Source organism: Haliotis rubra, unplaced genomic scaffold, assembly GCF_003918875.1.
Source record: "Haliotis rubra isolate DU_JTF1 unplaced genomic scaffold, ASM391887v1 Scf514, whole genome shotgun sequence".
NCBI classification, from domain to species: domain Eukaryota; kingdom Metazoa; phylum Mollusca; class Gastropoda; order Lepetellida; family Haliotidae; genus Haliotis; species Haliotis rubra.
In genome coordinates, this window is record NW_025767207.1 from 228930 (window position 1) to 252785 (window position 23856).

Consider the following 23856-nt stretch of genomic DNA (forward strand, 5'->3'; position numbering starts at 1 on the left):
GAATTAACCAATACGTGTCCACATGGTGCGTTGTCCGGAATAACGAAGCATCACTGAAGTGGCAGAACCGTTATGACGTGTCTTTAATACCCGCTAAATCAAACTGGATTTTACTCCAAAATTACAAACATTATTTAAACTCCACGAGGCAGATAACACGCCGAAACACTCAAACTTCAGGTCCAAAGCACATCCATGATACCCGTATCAAAAACATCCACATGATCATTTCATGTTCGTTGAGCCACCAAACAAAGGTGGCCACTTTCTTTTGCTCGGTACGTTACCCGCTAAATCGGTTTGCAGATGTGTAAAGCCTTACATAAAACAAGATATAAGGTAGACCTGAGTCCAGAGCACCATACATCACACATACCTACCACACGTAGGAAACTCGAACCCCCGTAGTAAACGAAATTTAAGAGACAAACAGGATGGTTGAGTCGAATACAAACCAAGACACACAAACCAATAGTTAGTGCTTTACATTTTGTGACAGAGTAGCACACGGCTAGAACCTATGTATAGAACTATCTAGTTACAGAAAGGCAGGGTGGATTGGGAAGACCATATATTACACAGGCGGGTGGTATACCTTTCGCCCCGTATAGCTGATTATAATCTGTTTCCTAGACCCAAGAGGTTATATTAAAAATGAACCCTGAATTCTAAAAATATTTGGCAAGCCTAGATTGCCACATTTCTTAACTAAACTTAGCGACGTACTTGACCCGATTTGTATTTGATTTGTTCCTCTGTAGGTAAATATTTTTAAATTAATGATAATTGATTTCTTAAGCGTCTAAGAAACTCTATTCCTTGGGTGAGTGAGTGAGTTCAGTGTTACGCCGCTTTTATCGATATTCCAGCAATATCACGGCGGGGAACACCAGAAATGCAATATGAATGAACTGACTGGAATCCCAATGCAGTAAAAAAGCCTTGCAGTAACTCTGGACTGTGGAATCAGGAAACCTTGTTAGCTTCGTTAGCTGTGTGGACTTCACACATTGTACCCATCTGGGGAATCGAACCCGGATCTTCGGAATGACGAGCGAACGCTTTAACCACTGGGCTACCCAACTGCACCTTTATCCCTGGAACTTAATGTTAGTCTGATTCAGTTGTAAGGGGATGAATGTGGGAATGTATGACAGCGTTACATTTAGTCCGAAAATAACGGTACCCAGAAATGACGAACGGTAATATAGCGGAACCGCGCTCTTGCCAATACTGCTTCGGTATATCCTTAGATAAGACTAGGGAAACCTGTTGTACCACATACAAACAAAAAAGTCTTGACAACCAGATAAACTGACGTATAAAAGTACACACCTAGTATTTTGGGATTATGTAAAAGGTGTTGTGATTTTGACTGGCAACTTCGCAACTGGGCACAATATCTGTGGTGTTTTTGGCAACATATTAGGAAAGTCTGTGACTTATATATCACTGTAAAAACTCTTTTCAAAACATTTACGTCGCTTTTTGGAAAGTAATCCAAAAGCACCGGGTATGTGATAATCTATCCTGTTCTACACAATCCAGTGACTGAAATCATGAGCAACGTCTGAAACCTTATGGATATGACTACCCGTTCTGTATACAGTAAACTATGGTGTAACTCAAAGAGACCACTAATTTTAGTTCGTTATAACCGTAGTTCGTCATAAGCATTTCGAATCAAATGTACAGTAAGCGGCATGGACACAAAACCCGAACTAACTCGTTATATCCGTCAGTTCGTCACAAGCGCGTTCGTAATAAAAGCAGTTTGCTGAAGTCGCCTTGTAGGACCACGTTCTCTCTGTCTCTCTGCACGTCTCTCCACAAGCGATAACATTCAACGCTTACAACGTTCTTGCATTCAGGTCAAAAATGACCAGTTCGTTATAAGCGTGTTCGCTATAAACAGACCCGTGAAGGTCCGGGTTAGAATTGATCTTCAGTAACCCATGCTTGTCGTAAGAGGCGACTAACGGGATCGGGTGGTCAGGCTCGCTGACTTGGTTGACACATGTCATCGGTTCCCAATTGCGCAGATCGATGCTCATGTTGTTGATCACTTAATTGTCTGGTCCAGACTCGATTATTTACAGACCGCCGCCATATAGCTGGAGTATTGCTGAGTGCGGCGTAAACTAAACTCACTCACTCACTCCTTGGTTATAAATATAGTCTACTATAGGACCACGTTCTCTCTGTCACTCTACCTCTCCACAGGTGATGTCACTCAACACTTACAAACGTTCTCCTATTCAGTAGGCTGGTACAAAAAGGACCAGTTCCTTATAAGCGTGTTATAAACATAGTTCACCGGAACCGCCTCTCTCTGTCTGTCTCTCTACAAGTGATGACACTCGGCACTTACAAATATTCTCGCATTCAGCAGGCAGATACAAAGAAGACCAAGCTAGCTATTCCTGAAACGTTCGTAGCCTTACGAACGTCTTAAGCCCATTCTTAACTCATTGGCTACGATCGATGTTAAGAATTCTTAGGGCTACGAACGTTTCGAGAATAAGGGGCCTGTTGGGTTGGGGTTAGAATAGCCACACATGGTTGTCCTACGAGGCGACCACTGTAAACTTGCTTTATAACGAACAGGGCCCTTATTCTCGAACTGTTCGTAGCCCTAAGTTTGATCGTAGCCAATGTGTTAATATTGGGCTTAAGACGTTCGTAGGGCTACGAACGTTTCGAGAATAGCTAGCCTGGGCCCTTGTTCTCGAACTGTCCGTAGCCCTGTTCGTATTGTTTAACACTCCAGAAGCCTCCATACCCACCGCGTCGAGAGACAAAATCAACAAACAACATTATATTGACGGAGAGGGTATGAGACGAATATGTATGCATTCAAAGAAATATGCAACAGTAAATACGAAAGTATAAAGCTATATTAACAGTTCACAGCCACTCTCGGTGTGGGAAGCCGTCGCTTGACTGGTTTCTATCGCCTTGACAAGATAGGCTTTTAACAGCCAGCGTGGGTTAATGCGACATTAAAATGTCAAGATATGGATGCCCCGAATGCTCATGGGATCATTAAATCTCCCTGGCAAAAGGGGCCCATACTATAAGTTTTATCACAGGATTAACCACTCATGCTTGTGTGGGACTTCAGCCTTCTCAACTTAACCATTGGTTACCGCGGACGCAAAAGATAGGGGGGATATAATCCTGTAAGTCAGTGTGTTAAGCTTTGAAGATACTTCTTCCAATAAACGAATATTATAACGAAATCCCATCTCGTTGATTCGTTTATTTTTGTCAGACCTCTGCAGAGCTTGTGAGTGAGTGAGTGAGTGAGTGAGTTAATATTTAACGTCACATCGGCAATATCTCAGCCATATCGTGACGAAAACAATTTGTACAATAAATAGTGAAAATACTTTGAAGGTTAAAACCTGTCAACGATGGACAGTAAATATACTAGAGAATCACAGCTATGAATATTAAACTAGCGAGCAAAGCTAAGACATTCCAATTAAAGAAGACAATACGGTATAAGAGACGGGCTATAGATCGCCAACAACTGAAGGTAGATCACCATACTAGGAACCATAGGGACTTACATTACTTTTGCTACCTGCATGGACCCTAGCTGGATTTACACATCCCTTCAGCCGCTGGCGATTGTAGGAAAATTTAGCAGGCAGTTAAAAGAACAAAAATACTACGTTTAAAATATGGTAAATTTACATTTTACTTTGAGCAGAGCTTGTGACTGTGGCTTTGTGACGAGGATTGCATTTGTAAATAATAATATCTCTTTGAGAGGGTCCGTTCAGGTGGCCTTGTTGTTCCAAGTGTTAGATCGTCGGGCCGAAGGTATGGCTTCCAAATCGGATATGTATACAAAGTGTGAAGCCAGTTTTGGGGAGTCCCCTGTCATGATATTTCAGCCAAGGAGGAGATCACTTCCCTCATCCTGCCTCACCGGATATACTGGGGATATATAACGCACTATCGTAGACCATTCCTGTATGTTTATCCAGCAGCCAAGAGGTACCCGGTAGTATGAAATGGTAATGGGACTGTACACCTCGCACCGAGGATGAATTGTATGATCCCTAAGGAAGCTGAGAACGAAGTTCGAGTGTACAATTATCCAGTAACTTTGCAATGTTCGCATTTATTGTATTAATGGTATTATGTTTTACAGATTAAAGATATGCAGTAGAGAGGGTTCGGGTGATCCTGGCACAGTCAGGCTGGTAAGGTTCATCATCAGCTCAGGGACCTTGCCCCCTCTACAGGCAGCCCAGACAGCGAAAGGGACTCCTCCCAGGAAACGCTGCCTAGTCGAACCTACCAAGAACCCACCCATCATTATTAATATTATTACCACAGACCAACACCGCAGTGTCGAAGTTAAAGGGACCTATGAAATACTTCGAGTTATCTGAGGTTCGAGACAAGCGAAGTAAGATGAATAAGTAACGAATTTTACAGGCTTTGACTTCGAGACCACGGTGGGTTCGACACAACGGTGGTTGCCTTTGTCATTATTATTACTGACACCGACAACGTAAAGAATGTCTATAGGAACTGTATCTGGCATGGTTAAATACACCACAATCCGCGAGATGTACGAGACATCGTCGTATCAAAAACAAACGAAATAAAGGATTAGAGATCTGTCAGCGTGCTTGGAAATTCCTTTGAGCCCCCTAACGAGGGTAATCAGAAAGCATGTAAGAGTTAATCCCCCTTTTAGAGAACTCTCCTGTTACATGGATGAGAAATAGCTACATGTTTATAAGGGATCGTCTCAAAGGGAGTAACTGGGAGGTAACTCAATACACCACACCTTGTGATCCGAAACATACCATTCCGCGAGAAATCGTCTGGATTACTACATGTCCGCATTAACGTTGTAATATCTTGCCAGCATGTTTTGTTCAGGGGGTATTCCAGCCAGATAAGACATGTCTTCACACCCAATGCTGGTCGTAGTAGCGGGTGTGAGTGAGTGAGTTTAGTTTTACGCTGCTTTCAGCACCAGAAATGGACACCAGAAATGGGTTTCACACATTGTAGCCATGTAGGGAATTGAACCCGGTCCTTCGGCGTGACAAACGAACGCTTTATCCACTAGGCTACCTCGCCGCCCCTAGGTTGTGGAGGAGAACAAATGGAACGGGAGATGAGTTTCCTGGATGAACAAAGATCGGACTCACGAGGTTTCCCCATTACAACATTACAGTCTGGGCTAACGATGTTTCCTGATTTCGCAGTCCGGAATTACTGAAAGTTTTGTTTAATGCACTGGGATTCCAGTCAGTTCATTCATATTGCATTTCTGGTGTCCCCCGCCGTGATATTGCTGGAATATTGATAAAAGCGGCGTAAAACTAAACTCACTCACCCATTCATATTGCAATCGACAGGCAACCTCTTGTTACAAAATCAAATTTGAAATCTCCATAAAACAAATCACCTTACAAACCTTTCAATATAATTTATGAATAACAAAAACATGTATACTATAAACATTCTAATGGGTATTTTTATTAATCGAAGATGAAGTACAGATGTCAACAAGACGACACGACCACTGACAGCTGAACTACCATCAAGTTAAAAAGAATAAACAGTTTCAGTTTGGAGATGACCCCTGAATCACCAGGAAAGAAAACGACCTCGGAAAGAATTACTTCGCGGAATGCAGATCGAGTTTCCCTTCTCCACACTGTATCAACACAAGCAAGAAAAATAAATTTGGTATTGTAAACAATGTGCTGACTTTTAGCCATCGCCACTTGATTTTGTTTGTGTAAATAGGCATCTGAGCATACGAACACATCACGCTACCCACGTGGGGGGCCCGGTCTTGTTGGGGAGACGGTATCCCAGTTGTACATCGCAACACAATCACGCATAATTGACATGCAATATAATTCTTCACGGCTCATTAGCGACGACCAAAACTCAATATTCAAATAATACACAGTTTATGCCTTAGTATGTCTTGGGCGGTGGGGTAGCCTAGTGGATAAAGCTTTCGCGGGTTCGATTTCCAACAAGGGTAGAATGTGTGAAGATCATTTCTAGTGTACCCCGCCGTGATATTGCTGGAATATTGCTAAAAGCGACGTAAAACTAAACTCACCCACTCACCCACCTCAGTATGTCTCACAGTCCCTGATTATTTTCCATTCTGCCTTATCCTCCCTGTATTGCTCATGTCCTATCTTACTGGTTCTCCTTTTCAGTACAAATGGGTTTATTTGTTACTATCAAAAGTATATGTATTCAGAGACTAGGCTTTAGTTTTTATGTTCCTTTATAGGATGTGTTAAAATGTATATAATTCTGAACGAATAGTATCACTGTTAATTTAGTAACCGTTCGCCGAAGATCCGGGTTCGATTCCCCACAAGGGTACAATGTGTGAAGCCCATTTCTGGTGTCCCCCGTCGTGATACTAATCGGCGTAAAACTATACTCACTCACTCACTTAGTACTAGTACTCGTAACCTTAATATGTCATCTAAATATGTCATCACTTACCAGTGATGTGAAATATGTTGATGAATGTCGAGTGATATTATTGTCAAGACCAATTATGGGTAGCTTGTGAGCTCGAGGTTACTGCAATCTGTGATTTGGGATAAGTAAACAAACCATTCATTTATGTGAAAACAATTTTATACTTTCCGGACCCCCAGCGTCTCCTGCTCTGAATAATTGAGATAATTGATTCACGTTTTATTTTTGCCACGAACAGATTATTATTTTTTTTACTAAAAAGTGACAAGTGCTAAGGCAAGCTGTAAAAAGTTTGGTGTTTGGGTAAAGAAAGATTTACGTTCGTTCCGTGACACTAAAATATTTACTTAGGACGAAGTGGCAAGTGCAATTATCAGCAACACAAACACACGGCGAAACCTCAATGATTTGTCAAATTGCTGACACGTGGGTAAATCCTCTAGCATAACTTGTCAACCAAACAGTCAGAGCCGTTCCCACCCGTATCACAACAATCACTGGAAACAGATATCTCGAAGTACACTTCGTAACTCCATTGACAAGACGCCTTGAAGTCATTCTCCTACAGAGCAATCCGTTCACCAATGCACGACGTTTCTCAAGATTATTGAATGTACTTACAGCCTTATGTTTACAACTTATTGATCTAATGTTTTGAGATTGCACAATCGTACAATTCGTCTCCATTCTAAATTTCTCAAGATTATTGAATGTACTTACAACCTTATATTTACAACTTATTTATCTAATCTAGCATTTTGTAATTACACTATCGTAGAAAGGTCTCTACTTAAGGAGACATTTCTCAGGATTATCGAATGTACTTAGACCTTTTTATTTACGATTCTAATCAATCTTTATTCAGTACTGAATGCCACAGGCCTATAGTACAAGGATATACAATGTTCTAAAGCAGAGTAGATTTCTCTTCAAAATAGCATGATAAATAAACAAAGCAACATTGCCAACGAATATACGGTTAGCAGTTGGCAATAGCTGGTTAAATGTGTGTTTTGAAGAGATTTTAAGAGGTATATATTTATAGATTGTTAATTAATTGTTGCTTGTGTCCAAAGACATTGTATTGGAGCGTCGAGTTCTATATACGCACAGTTGCGTTTTCCGGTATAATAGCAGGGGAGAGTAAAATGTGCCCATGCAGCATTACGTGTGTCAAAAAAACTTTTAAGAAAAAATGCACCCGAGAAACTTTTCAATTTTTGACGCAGCCTACCTTTGTATATATAGCGATCAGTAACAGCTCATATTAAAGGTATGTTTAAACGTAAACATTTTTAGGACTAGTTGGGAATATTTTAGCCCCGATGTGACGAGAGATTGGAATGATTGCAGACGCTTGTTTAGTTTCGTGCACTTTCATCTTCTTTTGTTTACCCGTGAGTATTTGGAAATGCATTCGACGGATCGGAGTTTAAATAGCATGTCGACATGCTCTCACAATCTCCCCATAATGTTTAATATCAGAGTGTGAAAATTGAAGCTAACACTTAAACATTGCTATCTCCTACTGAAAACGTCGGTCTTGGTGTTTCTCTTTTGCTGGAGAAGTTATCTGAAAGGTGTCAAAACTCATTGGCCCCCTTCTCTGGTGCAGTCATCACAGGTGACCTAGCGTGGGTTCGGGGGAAATAAACATAGCTCAATCACTCCTGGGGCCACTTTGTTGATTCCAGACAGTATCTGTAGAGTGCACTTAAATCGGCACGTGTTTTTACCTGTATCGCGCGTACAGGAAGTATTATTGTTGGAGGTTGTCAAAGTAGTCTTGGCGTGAAGACGTTCTGCCTTTATGATAAGTTTTTCTGCGGTTGTTTCCAAAACTAACACATCTATATAAAAGAGTGGGGGTTTTATTATCTGTGTTTATCAACAAAACTCTCAATACATACACAGAAGCAAATAAAAGCAAGGCACGAGAACTAATAAAACGGAGGAACCATTGACGAGGAACAGCTGAGCGGTGAGTGAGTATGGCTCTACGCCGTTTTAGTAAAATTCCAGCAATATCAGTGATTGAGTATAGTTTTACGCCGCTTTTAGCAATATTCCAGCAATATTACGGCGGGGGACTCCATAAATGGGCTTCACACATTGTACCCAACTGGGGAATCGACCCCGGGTCTTCAGAGTGATGAGCCAACGCTTTAACCACTAGGCTACCCCACCGTCCCTTCAGCAATATCAAGGCAGGGGACATCAGAAAAGGGTTTCACACATTGTACCGACATGGAAAGTGATCCCGGGTCTTCAGAGTGACGAGCCAACGCTTTAACCACTAGGCTACCCCACCGTCCCTTCAGCAATATGACGGCAGGGGACATCAGAAAAGGGTTTCACGCATTGTACCGACATGGAAAGTGAACCCGGCTTTAGAGTGACGAGCCAACGCTTTAACCACTAGGCTACCCCACCGTCCCTTCAGCAATATCAAGGCAGGGGACATCAGAAAAGGGTTTCACGCATTGTAACGACATGGAAAGTGAACCCGGCTTTAGAGTGACGAGCCAACGCTTTAACCACTAGGCTACCCCACCGTCCCTTCAGCAATATCAAGGCAGGGGACATCAGAAAAGGGTTTCACACATTGTAACGACATGGAAAGCGAACCCTGGTCTTCAGAGTGATGAGCCAACGCTTTAACCACTAGGCTACCCCACCGTCCCTTCAGCAATATGACGGCAGGGGACATCAGAAAAGGGTTTCACGCATTGTAACGACATGGAAAGTGAACCCGGCTTTAGAGTGACGAGCCAACGCTTTAACCACTAGGCTACACCACCGTCCCTTCAGCAATATCACGGCAGGGGACATCAGAAAAGGGTTTTACGCATTGTACCGACATGGAAAGTGAACCCGGCTTTAGAGTGACGAGCCAACGCTTTAACCACTAGGCTACCCCACCGTCCCTTCAGCAATATCAAGGCAGGGGACATCAGAAAAGGGTTTCACGCATTGTAACGACATGGAAAGTGAACCCGGCTTTAGAGTGACGAGCCAACGCTTTAACCACTAGGCTACCCCACCGTCCCTTCAGCAATATGACGGCAGGGGACATCAGAAAAGGGTTTCACGCATTGTAACGACATGGAAAGTGAACCCGGCTTTAGAGTGACGAGCCAACGCTTTAACCACTAGGCTACCCCACCGTCCCTTCAGCAATATCAAGGCAGGGGACATCAGAAAAGGGTTTCACACATTGTAACGACATGGAAAGCGAACCCGGGTCTTCAGAGTGATGAGCCAACGCTTTAACCACTAGGCTACACCACCGTCCCTTCAGCAATATCAAGGCAGGGGACATCAGAAAAGGGTTTCACACATTGTACCGACATGGAAAGTGAACCCGGGTCTTCAGAGTGACGAGCCAACGCTTTAACCACTAGGCTACCCCACCGTCCCTTCAGCAATATCAAGGCAGGGGACATCAGAAAAGGGTTTCACACATTGTACCGACATGGAAAGCGAACCCGGGTCTTCAGCGTGACGAGCCAACGCTTTAACCACTAGGCTACCCCACCGTCCCTCCAGCAATATCAAGGCAGGGGACATCAGAAAAGGGTTTCACACATTGTACCGACATGGAAAGCGAACATGGTCTTCAGAGTGACGAGCCAACGCTTTAACCACTAGGCTACCAACTGCCCTTTAAGCACTGTGATTGTCCCATACTTTAATATAGGCCTATGGTGGTCGTAGCGGTAAGATCGTTGTATGGTACAAGGATCAGCGTCTACCAGTTACATTCGAGCGTTATAATGTTGTCATCCTTTCAAAGGGAAATGTGTCGAAGTCATAAAGTAACACAAGTGTCCAAGAAGGTTTCGAAAACTAGTTTCTAATTAAAGCAGGGGCATTTCGATGAGTGTCTATACTATTAAATGAATTATAATTATTTCTAAATTATTGATAAACCAAAGGTGTCTTAAAAGTTAGGTTGACACATGACATCGTATACCAATTGCGTAGATCATTGCCCATGATGTTTTCATCGGACCGCCGTCAGATATGATCTTACCATGTAGGAAGATGACAGTGTTTCAATGAGATAAGCTGGTCAATCAAAACAATCACTTGGGCATATATATACTTAAAATAGATAAAATGAATTTCTTGTGGAGTCTAATTCAAGATTTGAAAAATCACCGCCACACCTGTCAAGTATCCACATGGAATCTGACAAAACTCATTGTTTTGCTCAAAACAGAACGTCATTTTGCACAAACCAGATTATACCCTATATAGACTTAAAAGCATACCGATCAAAATAAACCATTACACAAGAAAAAGAAAACCCAATTATTCTTCTAATCATAGTCAATATGAAAACAAAAACGCGTGTTCTATAACTTCCTTGGAGAGGAATATCGAGTCAGGCTAGTTTCACTTTTAAACTGTGAGTAGTATATAATATTCGTTTTCTTCAACACACGACCGAAACGGGCTGTATGTCCGTGTTTGTTTTCATCTCGCGCCAGACATACCATTCTTTGGTAAGCAAGGCGAGACGTCGTGTAACTCCCGGAAACCGATCCGTTATCTTCGGTGAACCTCGGGCAGTCAGTCGGAATGTCGGAACCGATACATCATACAGAAAGGGAAGCTATTCCCTTTCAAATGTAATAAAACGTGTCCTATTTGGGCGCTTATACACAGATATGGTTGAAAGACCGCTACATATCGTTTTGTACGGAGAAGGCACTGATCTAATCTCTCAGTGAGACCGCATATTACTGGAAAACGCGAGGCATAATTTTCCCGACGCCATCTCACTGACTCCTATGGTCAGAATGCCGTGGCGAACGTTTAGGCCAACGTCTAATTATAAAATGACGGCCGACGTGCTAAATGACGTGATGGTTGCTGATTTACAATAATGAGATATTTTTATCTGGACACAGTTTTACGGTACAATAAAGAGGCCATTACCAACAGCAGATATGGATGAATGTTTTGGGTGCAAAGACCTTATGATTCATGCAGGCTGATTGTGATTCACACTTCAACTGTAGATAAAGCCAATCACTGCTTTTTTTCTGGTCTCCAAACCAGAAGTAATATGTACCTGTGCATTTATAATCTTAAAATGTAAAAATGTAAATATATTCATAAAATATTTCGCAGCGTTTAGCTATATTCCAGCAAGAGTATGTTGTAGGGAATCAAACCCGGGCCTTCACTGTCACGAGCGAGCGCATGAACCAGTTAGCTACCATGCCGTCCCTATATATCTACATTGGATTCTGAGTCGCGGATTGTACGAATTAGTCAATTAAAACAAACCATAGACAAATAGACACACCATAACTTTAAATGCTCAGAAAAGACCTTAAAAAGCCCCTCCCAGCAAAGCACACAACAACAACAACAACATCAACAAAAACAACGCATCCAACCACAGACCCTGTTCTTTCATCTAATACTTTTCTATTTACATACTGTACCCTTTCAAGGTTCATCCCAAGTGTGAGAGACAGTTCAAACTCTCTTCACTCACGTTCGCGATCTACTATTCGTGATCGACCGACTTAAAGCTGCTTCAGGAAGGTGCCGTCAGCTGACGCCTATTCCAGTCCAGGTCAACCGTTACAAGGAACGCCAGTGTTGAAAAGACTCGGAGACGTTTAGCAGCAGAAACCAAGATGATATAACATAAGGTAAATTCGTTGAAGGGCTCTTTCGGCTTACAATACTAACCCGTGCCGTAACCTTCACCAATTTATCTGCCAAGCAACCCGTTCCCCGTGCGCGTTGAACGTAACCTTAACATTGATTAATCTTTTCACAAAAACAGAAGCGAAAACAGTTCTCTATTCACATTAATCTTACAAGCGAAAGGCAGCAATTAATTTCAGAGGCACGTGGCAAAATGTACAACTGTATACAGGCGTTTACTAAGTGAAGCGATTTCCCAGCATTATTAATGAGTCTGAGACGGACAGCCTATAGCCTGTTTCCATATACATGTAGTATTGAAGTTCACTGAAGCAATGAAAGCCTGTGCTGCTTTTTACGCAAGGTTTCTCGTTCATACCGGGAGTTTGTATGTCTGGTTTTTGTTGAACGCTACGCCCAGCAAGACTATACGACGCAGCATGAACATATTCCAACCTGGACCAGACAATCCGGTGATTGATTTTAAGGTGTGAATATAGTTTTACGCCGCTTTATCAATATTCCAACAATATCACGGCCGGTGACAGTTGGAATGGGCTTAAATCATTGGGGAATCGAATTCTGGTCTTCAGCGTGACAAGCGAACGCTTCAACCACTAATCTATGCTCTTTTTCAGAGCCAATAAAACACATACTCCTACATTTTGGTTGTCGGAAATTCAGGTTTGGCCTAACTAGCACAATCAGGGTGTGTTTACGACACTGCGTTCGCCTCGACCAAATAGTTGAACTCAAAACTAGTGTTGGGAATTGGTTAAAATCTCATAATTGATGATTGGTTCATTACAACCAATCAATCATCGAAAATAATTGGTTAGCGGCATTTATGAAATGTGTTAATGCACAAAAAAATAAGGAAAAAAACATGTAGTTCTTTGGGGTTTTGGGCAAAATGTCACATCTTTAAAGGATGACTAGTATGGAGGAACAGAAATTTCGTAGAGTCTTTAAGATAAATTCAATCATGACTTGGAACGAGCTTGTAGTGCTTATGAAATGTAACAGACATAAACAACCTAGTGAAAAATACTGTTATTGAAAACAAGTGTTCTAGAATTGTTTGTGTTCGATTATGAGAAAACATGATCGATTGCTTGGTCGTTTAGTCACTGCGACCGATCTTCGATTATTTCAATTAATCGGACCACCACTACTCAGAACCACCAGCATGTACCAGAGTCTTCACAGTTTTGTTATCGTGATATTTAAGATAAAAGTTATTTTCTCAATCTCGTGAAAATATTGCAAACCAAGTAAGAAGGAACGGTTTTAATTTCCCCAACTAGATCTGTGAGTGAGTGGGGTAATTTAGGTTTTATGTCGGTTTTAGCTATACTCCAGCAATATCACGGCGGGGGAAACCAGAAACTAGCTCCACACATTGTAACCATGTGGTTAATTCGAACCCGGACTTCGGCGTTACGAGCGAACGCTTTAACCACTAGGCTACCCTACGTCACTGAGGTTCTGAGGCTCACTTTAAAAGTAGGTTTTCAATATTATCGTAAAACCGTCTTAATGACGATAAAAATAGTCACTTTCATTTAGAGAACGTTTTCAAATTATCGAAAAGCTGTCTTCTTCGCGATAAAAAAATAGACATGTCTGAGTAGAAAGTAACACGTGTGTTTACATAACAGACATGCTGTCTGTATGTTTACACATTCATAAAGACATAACTGTCTGAGTTGCTGAACGTGTTTGACATTGTTGCCATGGCAATAGTGGCAGCTTCCATCGGTTCGGAATTCTGACAGCAATTGTGATATTAACTTTGGTGAGACCACACACATAGATTTATAAACACTGTGGCTTTGGGGAAGAGGGTGTATGGTTTTACGCTTTTAGTAATAGTCCTGCAAATACAACAAAAGAAATTCGTTTCACATGTGTTCCTGTGCGGAATCGAACCCTGGCCTTGAGCAACTGCTTTAACCACTAGGCTACCCCGCCGCCCCACACTCGACGACAAGTGAGTGATTATGATACAGGGCTTGATTTAAGCATTTGGAATGAGTGAGAGAGTGAGTATGGTTTTATGCCGCTTCTAACAATATTCCAGCCATATCACGGCGGGGGGACACTAGAAATGGGCTTCACATATTGTACCCATGTGGGGAATCGAACCCGGGTTTTGGTCGTGACGACCAAACGCTTCAACCACTGGGCTACCCCAACGCCCAACCCCACCCCACCCCCACCCCTAGACCCCACCCATTTGGAATGAATGAATGAATAGATAAATGATTATGATTTACGCCGCTTGAACAATATTCCATCAGTATCACGGCGGGGGACACCAGAAATGGGCTTCGCACATTATAACCATATGGGGAATCGAACCCGGGTCTTCAGCGTGACGAGCGGACGCTTTAACCATTAGGCTATCCTACCGCCCCAACACAACACACGAAATTCGTTTCACATGTGTTCACGGGCCTTGAGCCAATGCTTTAACCACTCCGCTACCCCGCCGCCCCATACACGGCGACGAGTGAATGATTATGATACAAGGACTTGACTTAAGCATTTAGAAGTTGCACTGGTGCAACCCGAAACAGCAAAATACAACCTCATATCTGCACCAACGTGGTTATACGCCGCTTGAAGCAAAACCCGGAAATATCACAGCAATGGACTTTGTTTTCATACATTCTGTCCTCTGGGAAATCGAACCCAGACCTCTGTCAGGACAAAACCCATAGGTTTGACCCCAACGCTAACCCATCTCCAATCCCGGGAGATGAAAAATGCCTTTCTGAAAGACTGACAAAGGCTAAAGGAAGGACAAAGGTTTTGTTTGGGTTAAACAACATACCATATGCCTTAAGGCAAAACACCTTGTGCATGATATACTGAATTTAATGAATAACCTAAAAGCTGGGTCAAATATGGTTTAATGTACCTAATGTGCGGGTGAGTGGTGAGTTTACTGCAGTTATTTTGTCATGACACAGTCGACAGGTACAAAGCTATTTGAATATGTGGGTCCTTTTGGAGTGAGTGAGTGAGTTGGGTTTTACGCCGCTTTTAGCAATATTCCAGTGGCGGGGAACACCAGAAATGGGCTTCAAACACTGTACCCATGACGGGAATCGAACCCGGGTCTTCGGTGTGACGAACGAACGCTTTAACCTCTGGGCTTCTCCACCGCCCCGCTTAATGTGCAGTGGTTCTGGTTTTCTAAACCCAAGAAGGTCCGGGTTAGAATAGATCTTCAGTAACCTACGCTTGTCGCAAGAGGCGACTAACAGAATCGGGTGGTCAGGCTCGCTGACTGGATTGACACATGTCATCGTATCCCAGTTACGTAGAACGATACCCATGCTGTTGATCACTGGATTGTCTGGTCCAGACTCGATTATTTACAGACCGCCACCATATAGCTGGAATATTGCTGAGTGCGGCGTAAAACTAAACTCAATCACCCTGGTTTACTAATAACTGTGTCATGTGCACCTGTGTCCACAGGTTGGTTCAGAAAACACAAACAATTGTCAAACTTGATGCTATCAAATGATATATCTAAAAAAGAAGAAAACACACATTGTTTTATCAGCATTCTAGAAACTGGAATGTCAATGAAGTAGATTACAGCTCGATGGATAACACGTTCTTGTTTATTGCAAAGAGCTTTTCGTTTGATAACGGTGTAAGAATCTAACGGAAACGTCGCTCTTTGCAGTAAACAAGAAGTTGTTTTCCATCAAGTTCTAATCTTTGCTAAGCAAACACACAGATGTACATGTTGTCTTACCTTTCTTCCGGCAGCGAAATTATGTTTATTCATCATGGCTTTTTTCGAGGTCTTAATATTGCCTTTCTTTGATTTCAAACCAGAGTTCGTAAACGCCTCGGCAAAATGTAGTCCGAAATTGACGTCATCTCCGCACCCGCCCCATTTGAAAGACCCCGCTGTGTTACTGTTGGGCAGCGCCCCACAACTGCACTTGGTAGTCACCCCGATACTACACGCCCTGGCCACAGAGTGGACCAGAGCCGCCGAGGATATGCCGTACACATAGGCCTGCTCCCTGGTACCTGAAACAAAGGAGACGTCAGTGATCATTGAGTGACTTTGTGAGTTGGTTTAGTTTTACGCCGTACAATATTACAGCTGTATGGCTGCGGTCTGTAAATAATCGAATCTGGACCAGACAGTCCAGTGATGAACAGCATGCTCAGTGGTATGAAGGAGGTCAACAGCTGAGTGAGTGAGTGAGTGGGTGAGTATTAAGTAGATGAGTGAGCTGATTTTAAATTGTAAGTAAAGATTGAGTGGAGTGAGTGAGTAAATTGTAAGTAAAGTAAGTAAAGTCAAATACACATAGTCTTGAACAGTATTCTACTGTTTTAGATAAGGATATTTTTATCACATATCTGATTATCCCTATCAATTGATGAGTGAGTGAGTGAGTTTAGTTTTACGCCGCACAATATTACAGCTATATGGCGGCGGTCTGTACATAATCGAATCTGGACCATACAATCCAGTGATCAACAGCATGATCATTGGTATGAAGGAGGTCAACAGTTGAGTGAGTGAGTGAGTGGGTGAGTATTGAGTAGATGAATGAGCTGATTTTAAATTGTAAGTAAAGTAAGTAAAGTCAAATAAACAGTCTTGAACAGTATTCTACTGCTTTTAGATAAGGATAGGTTTATCACATATCTGATTATCCCTATCAATTGATGGCTAGGTGGGGTAGCCTAGTGGTTAAAGCGTTCGATCGTCACGCCGACGACCCGGGTTCGATTCCCCACATGGGTACAATGTGTAAAGCCCATTTCTGGTGTCCCTCGAAGTGATATTGCTGGAATATTGCTAAAGGCGGTGTAAAACTAAAACTCACTCACTTTCAATTGATGAGGGGTGTATGTCAGTTACATGAAACCCAGTTGACGTTTACCACTTGGGTAAAGCCCACCCTCAGACATGATGCCGACGGAATCTGGAATCCTGGTACCGATTATAGTAACTAGATTATTACATTATATACTCGTGTATTGATCCTATCGATTATACACAGCTCCTGCCCCAGCTCATGTACAACACAAAATCGTGACAGTTGTAAAATTAATACAATCAAGCACTCGCGAAATACCCTTCCCTCCATCCATTTACTCCCTCCCCTAAGCCTCCATCAGAGTAAAACGCCCCAGTTTAACATCTAACGGTCTAGGTTGAAACACAATAAAGATCTAGTCAAACATTTATGGAGACCACCCAATGAAACCAAGGCGGTGAAATTCATTTTATTTCCAGTTTCACGTAAAACGCGGATAAAATCAGCGAAAAGAGGATGTCCCGACAATCACAGAAGGACATCGCTCCAGATTTGCCAGTTACTTGTACAGCGGAGTTAGATCTGTGATAACCGTCTCAGTCCCTCCCTTGATGTGTTTGCTTGGCTTCTAAATGTACAAAGGGAATGACTTGTTGGAAATACTTCTTGCACATAAACAATGTTTCTTGCGAGAATCTGTACACCATAACATCACGAGTCTTACTGCAATTCCATTGAAGTGACGTTCACAGACTCCGTTCATGTTGATGTAAATGCGTGCTGGGTATTCCGATATATAAATAATGATCCTATTGTGATGTACATCTTGAACCATAACACTTTCTTTGAAGCCGCTTGTTCATAATTCATAGATTATTTCCAGGACATCAACTTAAATAAGTTGCGACAGAGCTAGTGGAAAGATAGAAACGGGATTCCACAACCTTGAATAGATTGTATGAAGTTATTGCTCCTTGAGAAAAACAGGAAAAACCGTTTGCTTGTGCGCAGTCAATTAGGAAAACAAATAAAGAACCGGGTATCAAAACAACACAGAATTTTGTTAATGTTATCCACAGATGTTTTATGAATAAACTTGGCTGAGCATGCCAATATGTACAACAAATTTAGCTAGCGCAATTTATGGCCCGTGCGGAGTTGGGACCCGGCGTATTTACGCAGACATTTAACGGCAGCCAGATTTGAATCATACCAAATTTATTTGTGATGGGTGTCATATGTTATCAAGACAATCCCACTTCTGAAACCAGGAGTAATTGAGTTTGCTTACATTACCCTGCTTTAAGCAAACTGAAATGTTTGTTTTATCGAGTGATTATTGATAAAATGTGATTGCAGATTGCTCACCAGAACGAGAATCCATGGTGCGATGTTGGAACCTCCTGGAATCCTTCAAGTCTCAGTTTGAGTATATTTGGAAGTATCACGTTTCAATGATGCAAACCCTTGAATAATATTGACAAAAATGTTTTATTGTTCACATACCTAAGTGCTGTGATAATATAACCAGACATGTTCAAACGCGTACTAACATTACCCTTTTCCTGATTCACTAACCTACAATTCATAATACTGACAAAATGTTTTATTGTTCATATACCAAAGGGCTGCGATGATAGAACCGGACATGTTTAAACGCGTACTGACGTTACCCTTTTCATGATGCACTAACCTACAATTTGCAATTTTTCGTCTGGATGGCTACCTCCATATCTTGCAATGAGTTTACAGTTGTTGCTTGGACTGTAATAACGAGCTGAATCGTTTGGCAGTGTATTATACACCCTGTGAAAGTTATCAACAAAACCATCCTTCAAACCTTACAGTAATCATCGCTTGTGTCAAGTAACTGTTGTAACGGTCGCCCTGGTCTTCGCGACCTGTCAGTATTGGCGCGAGTGAAGACTGTGATTGACAATTAAAGATAATAAACGGTTTATCGACAAGAACGATCATAAAAGAATGAATGTCTCGATCCGAGATGATTAACCGAAGCCGAGAAAAACCTTTCTTAACGCTGAAGGAAGAATAGGCCTGTTGGAGTTCCAGTGAAGCCGATTAGCCCTATGATGAAGTCTAATAGCACGGTAGTTGAATGGAGTAAATAGCTAAAGAATTATCTCAAAGAGTGAGGTGAGGCGAATTATTTCAGAAGAATAGCGGTGGTTGGAGAGGCTCTCCTTGTCGTGGTCCTGTAATTACAGCGTTATTAATTCTTAATGCAGTGAATACAGCAGAGTCTCTATATCTTTGGGCGAATTATACGGCAGCTTACAAGGAGAAAATGATAGACCCATTGTCAGCATATAGAAACGATGGGGGTACAGACAGATGCTCATGAAATGAACTCTACTATTTTGCACATTCCAGAAAACTGGCCATGCGTGACTGATTGGTGGGGAGGTTCAAATGAGATGTTTTCTATGACAAGAGAGGCGGATATAGCTGATACAAATTGACATGCGTGACGAAGAATGGACCTTAATTTTCGTATTCACCAGCGTCTAAGCCAAACACCTGCATTCGCATCTTACCTTTATAGTTTTAATTGCTTACGGAATATAGGTGAAGTCACATGCAGCTCGGTGAAGACTGCCTTTGTCACTATCGGCTCAAAGAAACACTGTTGGAAAGTAGGTCTCCTGTTTAGAAAATTGGGCGAGAACTGACGGTGCAGTCAACGCTATTTGAGCGATGTCGCATCTACCTGTAAATAATTAAATCTGGCCAGGTAAACCACGGATTTAGGGTATGACCTACGTTATGAATACACAATGCCATTTAGAAAGTGGTCAAACGGTGGCTGAGCGGGTTAGGCGGCTGACTTTGTGTGCTGGCGATTAGGTGCCTGACTCTGAGGGTGTGGGTTCGAGTCCCGGATGGGACTCAACCCAACACAAGTACTAGAATCTGTAATCCCAAATATAACATGTTACATGATTTACGTATTATGACACACATCCAAACTAGGCACCCCGTTGGAGCGCATGTGCGCACGATCTTACGTGTGTACTGGAGCAGGCTAATAACGGTTTTATTGTACTACCTCACTGAGATACCATGCCGCAGTTTAACATGGGTAGTGAGTGAGTTCAGTTTTACGCCACTTTTCCAAAAATATCACTTCTTTGTGCCCTGGATGCCAAAAGCCAGACACGGTCACAACAATCGCCGGATTTAGCACCGTCATTTGGTATGGCAGTGACGAGTTCTAACCATCGATCTATTATCCCTCGCGACAAGCGGAACCAGTTCATCTCGGCTTCGAAACGACAGTTTCTTGTCATGAAAGGCATTTTAAATGACCTGTTCGCTTGATCTATCCTCTCTTGTGGGGATTTGTATTACAAAATAGGACCCATTTAAACTTTCTGATTTTGGTCTAATAGGACCGGGTAGCCAATCTCGGTGACATCTTTGATTGAATGCAGCAACCCCCGGAGTGTCTGGTCCACTATTTATAATTTGCAGACCGTTCTCATATAGTTGGTGTATTGTTGGGAGAGGCGTTAATCGACAAACAACGAAAACAAAATGCATATCCGCTACCTATCTCTCGTGTTTGACGAGGGGCGGTGGGGTAGCCTAATGGTTAAAGCGTTGGCTCGTCACGCCGAAGACCCGGGTTCGAATCCCCACATGGGCACAATGTGTGAAGCCCATTTCAGGTGTCCCCCGCCGTGATGTTGCTGGAATATTGCTAAAAGCGGCGTAAAACCAAACTCAGTCAGTCGTGTTTGACGCCATTGTGGGTCGGAAGGACATCCTCGACAGCCTGCTTCATTCCCAGGAGGATGTTCATTATATTACCCTTTGGGGGCCTAGACTCGACCATAACGTGACTGCCATGGTATATTTATAGCTACTGTGAAAAACTAACCGAACATTTACATATCCGCTAGATTTTGAATATATACGGTGTATATGCAAAGAGGCCCAGAAAACAGGTCATTTTAGTACTGATATGACATCTACAAGGGCATATACCCAGAAATAAATACTTCGTCGTCAGAGTGAGTGAGTTTAGTTTTACGCCGCTTTTAGCAATATCAGAATCAATATCACAGCGGAAAATGGCTTCACACATTGTATCAATGTGGGGACTCGAACCCGGGTATCGGTGTAACGAGCGAACCTGTAACCATTAGACTACACCACCGCCCCGCGTCAAGGAAAAAGAACTCCCCCGTGCTTTAAAATATAGGTTTGTAATGCAAACTGACAGCACTTGATAACTTACTTTAAATACCAGCCTTGGTATTGTCCATAATGACGGTATTTACAAACACGTTATTGCACCCTCTGTTACAATACCCGACCACACAAACTTTTACTCTGAAAGGCAGACCGCAAACTGGAACCAAGCCGTAGTTACGTGTGACTTCTGAGCCACGCTTTGTGTGGCCTAATATTTGATGAAATAGAGGTAGTTAAAGCAGCGGTGGAGGGTCGTACCTGTAAACGCTGGCTTTACGTTACCCTGTTGTTGGTGTGGATATCGCCATTAGAGCTGATGTTACGGAAAGCTACAATTTACTCCGTGATATATATTGTCTTGTCACGCTTTGCTGAAAAGTAGTTCTCTCGCGTAAGAATGATATTGCACGGCTTCCTTACAGCGGGTGAGATCGGTGTAACGCAGCTTTCAATAATATTTCAGTCATATGGGGCAGCTTTTAATAATATTTGAGTTATATCACGCCGCTTTCAATAACATTTCAACTATGTCACGCTGTTTCGTCGTAATGCAAGCAAAGCTCGGAATGATGGGAGGCTTTAGACGTTTAGCACATTCGTGAACCCCAGAAGCATTGTTTCCATTCTCCAAAGAAAATCATTTTTACTAAAAAACTAACAAAGACATCGCACATATCGTATCAGCTGTTTATACAGTGGTGAACTGGTACAGTGCCCTTCGTTTCCTAAAGGCTGCTCCAAAGAGCGTCGATAAGCGCAAGCGCTCTTGGTCAGGCAAACCAGTCCAGATACAGTGGTCATTTTCCAGGCACTCGTTTTACTACAAGAGACCACACATTTATTACCGAGAATCTTAGAATTCGCAAACATATTGACCAGCAAAGAATTCACACACATAAAAGTTGAATGTGCCAAAAACAAAAGGGACCAGACCGTTACTGGGCTGAAAACAGTTGGTTTGTTGTTTAACGCCGCACTCAGCAATATTCCAGCTCTATGGCGGCGGTCTGTAAATAATCGAGTCTGGACCAGACAATCCAGTGATCAACAGCATGAGCATCCATCTACGCAACTGGGATCCAATCACATGTGTCAACCAAGTCAGCGAGCCTGACCACCCGATCCCGTTAGTCGCTTTTAACGACAAGCATGGGTGGGTGAAGACCAATTTTAACCCAGATCTTCACGGGTCAGGTATTAATGAAGTTAAGTCGGTTGAGTTTAACAAAACTGTAAAGATTTTAGTCCAATCATATCGTCGCGAGTATCATGACAAAAAGGCTTGGGTTTCACGCAATAACATTTTGGGAATCGAACCCGGGAATTAGGCCTGATCAGAAAAGGCTTCAGCCATGAGGCTTCAGTCTATCAAGCGTATCAGATCAAACAGTCCCTTTAACATACCAGCAACATCCCACTTTCTTCACATGGGTTAAGCTGGATTTCGGGAGCTCCGCTTAAGGCAGTAGTTTATGTTAATCTTTGTGTCAAACAGGTAACATTAACACCACACACAATTCAACCTGCTTTAGAGGACATTAATAAATGTCTTAAGGTGCAGATCCGAGCGCAGATTAACACCTGTCTGAATACACAAATCGTCTTTGTATTTGCTAAGCCGCTTACAGCTACATCACCACAGGCATGTTACTTAATTGTCCCTGGTCGAGATTTAACACTCCTTACCGGAATACACAGGAGTACAAAATACGTGCGCGGTCAAGGTGATTTTCTCCACATTAACACCTGTATGGGTCTACGCACTTAGTGTCAGTATACTTTACCTAACACCAGGATATGTCTTCATTGGCCCACAACAACCTTCTACGTTTAGCCTCAGGCAACGCAGAAAACATTCCTGTCACCGCTAGAACCCCCCAAAAATTATCATTTGTTTCATGATAAAATCTCGTATATTCGTCAAAAAAACATCATCAAGAACACTAATTATGATAACAACAATTGATGATGAAAATAATGATAGTATTCCTTAATATAAGGCATAAATCCATTAACGTATGCTTCAAGCATGCCAATATTATTACCGAGTCCTTGCTCTTTCAATAAGTATAGAAAACCTTATTGTCATGCTGTTACATATAGCCCTAACATGGCTTTCGCTTAAGGTTGTATTATATTTTGATTATATGGCAATGTTTGAAAATATTGATTACACCAATCTGCTTGTTTAAATTACACATGCACTTCAATTTTATTGTTGATAACAGCAGGAGTTATCCCCAACGTTGATCAAGGGGAAGGGAAACTGCCATCATCCACCCCACCCCATTCCAACCCCTTCAACAAAATCACCCCCAGCCCCGCCCCTCCCCAAAAAAATAATATAAATGAATAAATATATAAATATATAATTGAACAAAGAAAACAAATAGATACAGATAAAAAAAGAAAAGAAAAACAACAACAAAGCAAATCTAAACCACCACCACCCGAAAAACTACAAAACAAAACCAAACTGAAACAAACAAAACAAAACGAAACGACAGAAAACAAGCAAAAGATGAAACACAATAATGAACAATCAAGTACAACTGCTATCCTCGGTTGTATCACGATGCTGTAGCACTACAAAGCACCCATTGCTTTTCTGTTGTCTTTACAAGGACCATTGTGTTTTACGTACACGCAACGCACACACAAA

At 42.1% G+C, this 23856-nt stretch overlaps 1 protein-coding gene across 1 annotated transcript in view; it reads right to left on the minus strand.

Annotated features, from left to right (window-relative positions):
* Positions 1-23856, minus strand: part of LOC124292344 (protein Wnt-11b-2-like) — a 72719-nt gene that overhangs the window by 20216 nt on the left and 28647 nt on the right. The window contains exon 3 of the mRNA XM_046729439.1: positions 15947-16230. Coding sequence (XP_046585395.1) covers positions 15947-16230 — 284 coding nt within the window. The remainder of the gene's footprint in view (positions 1-15946; positions 16231-23856) is intronic.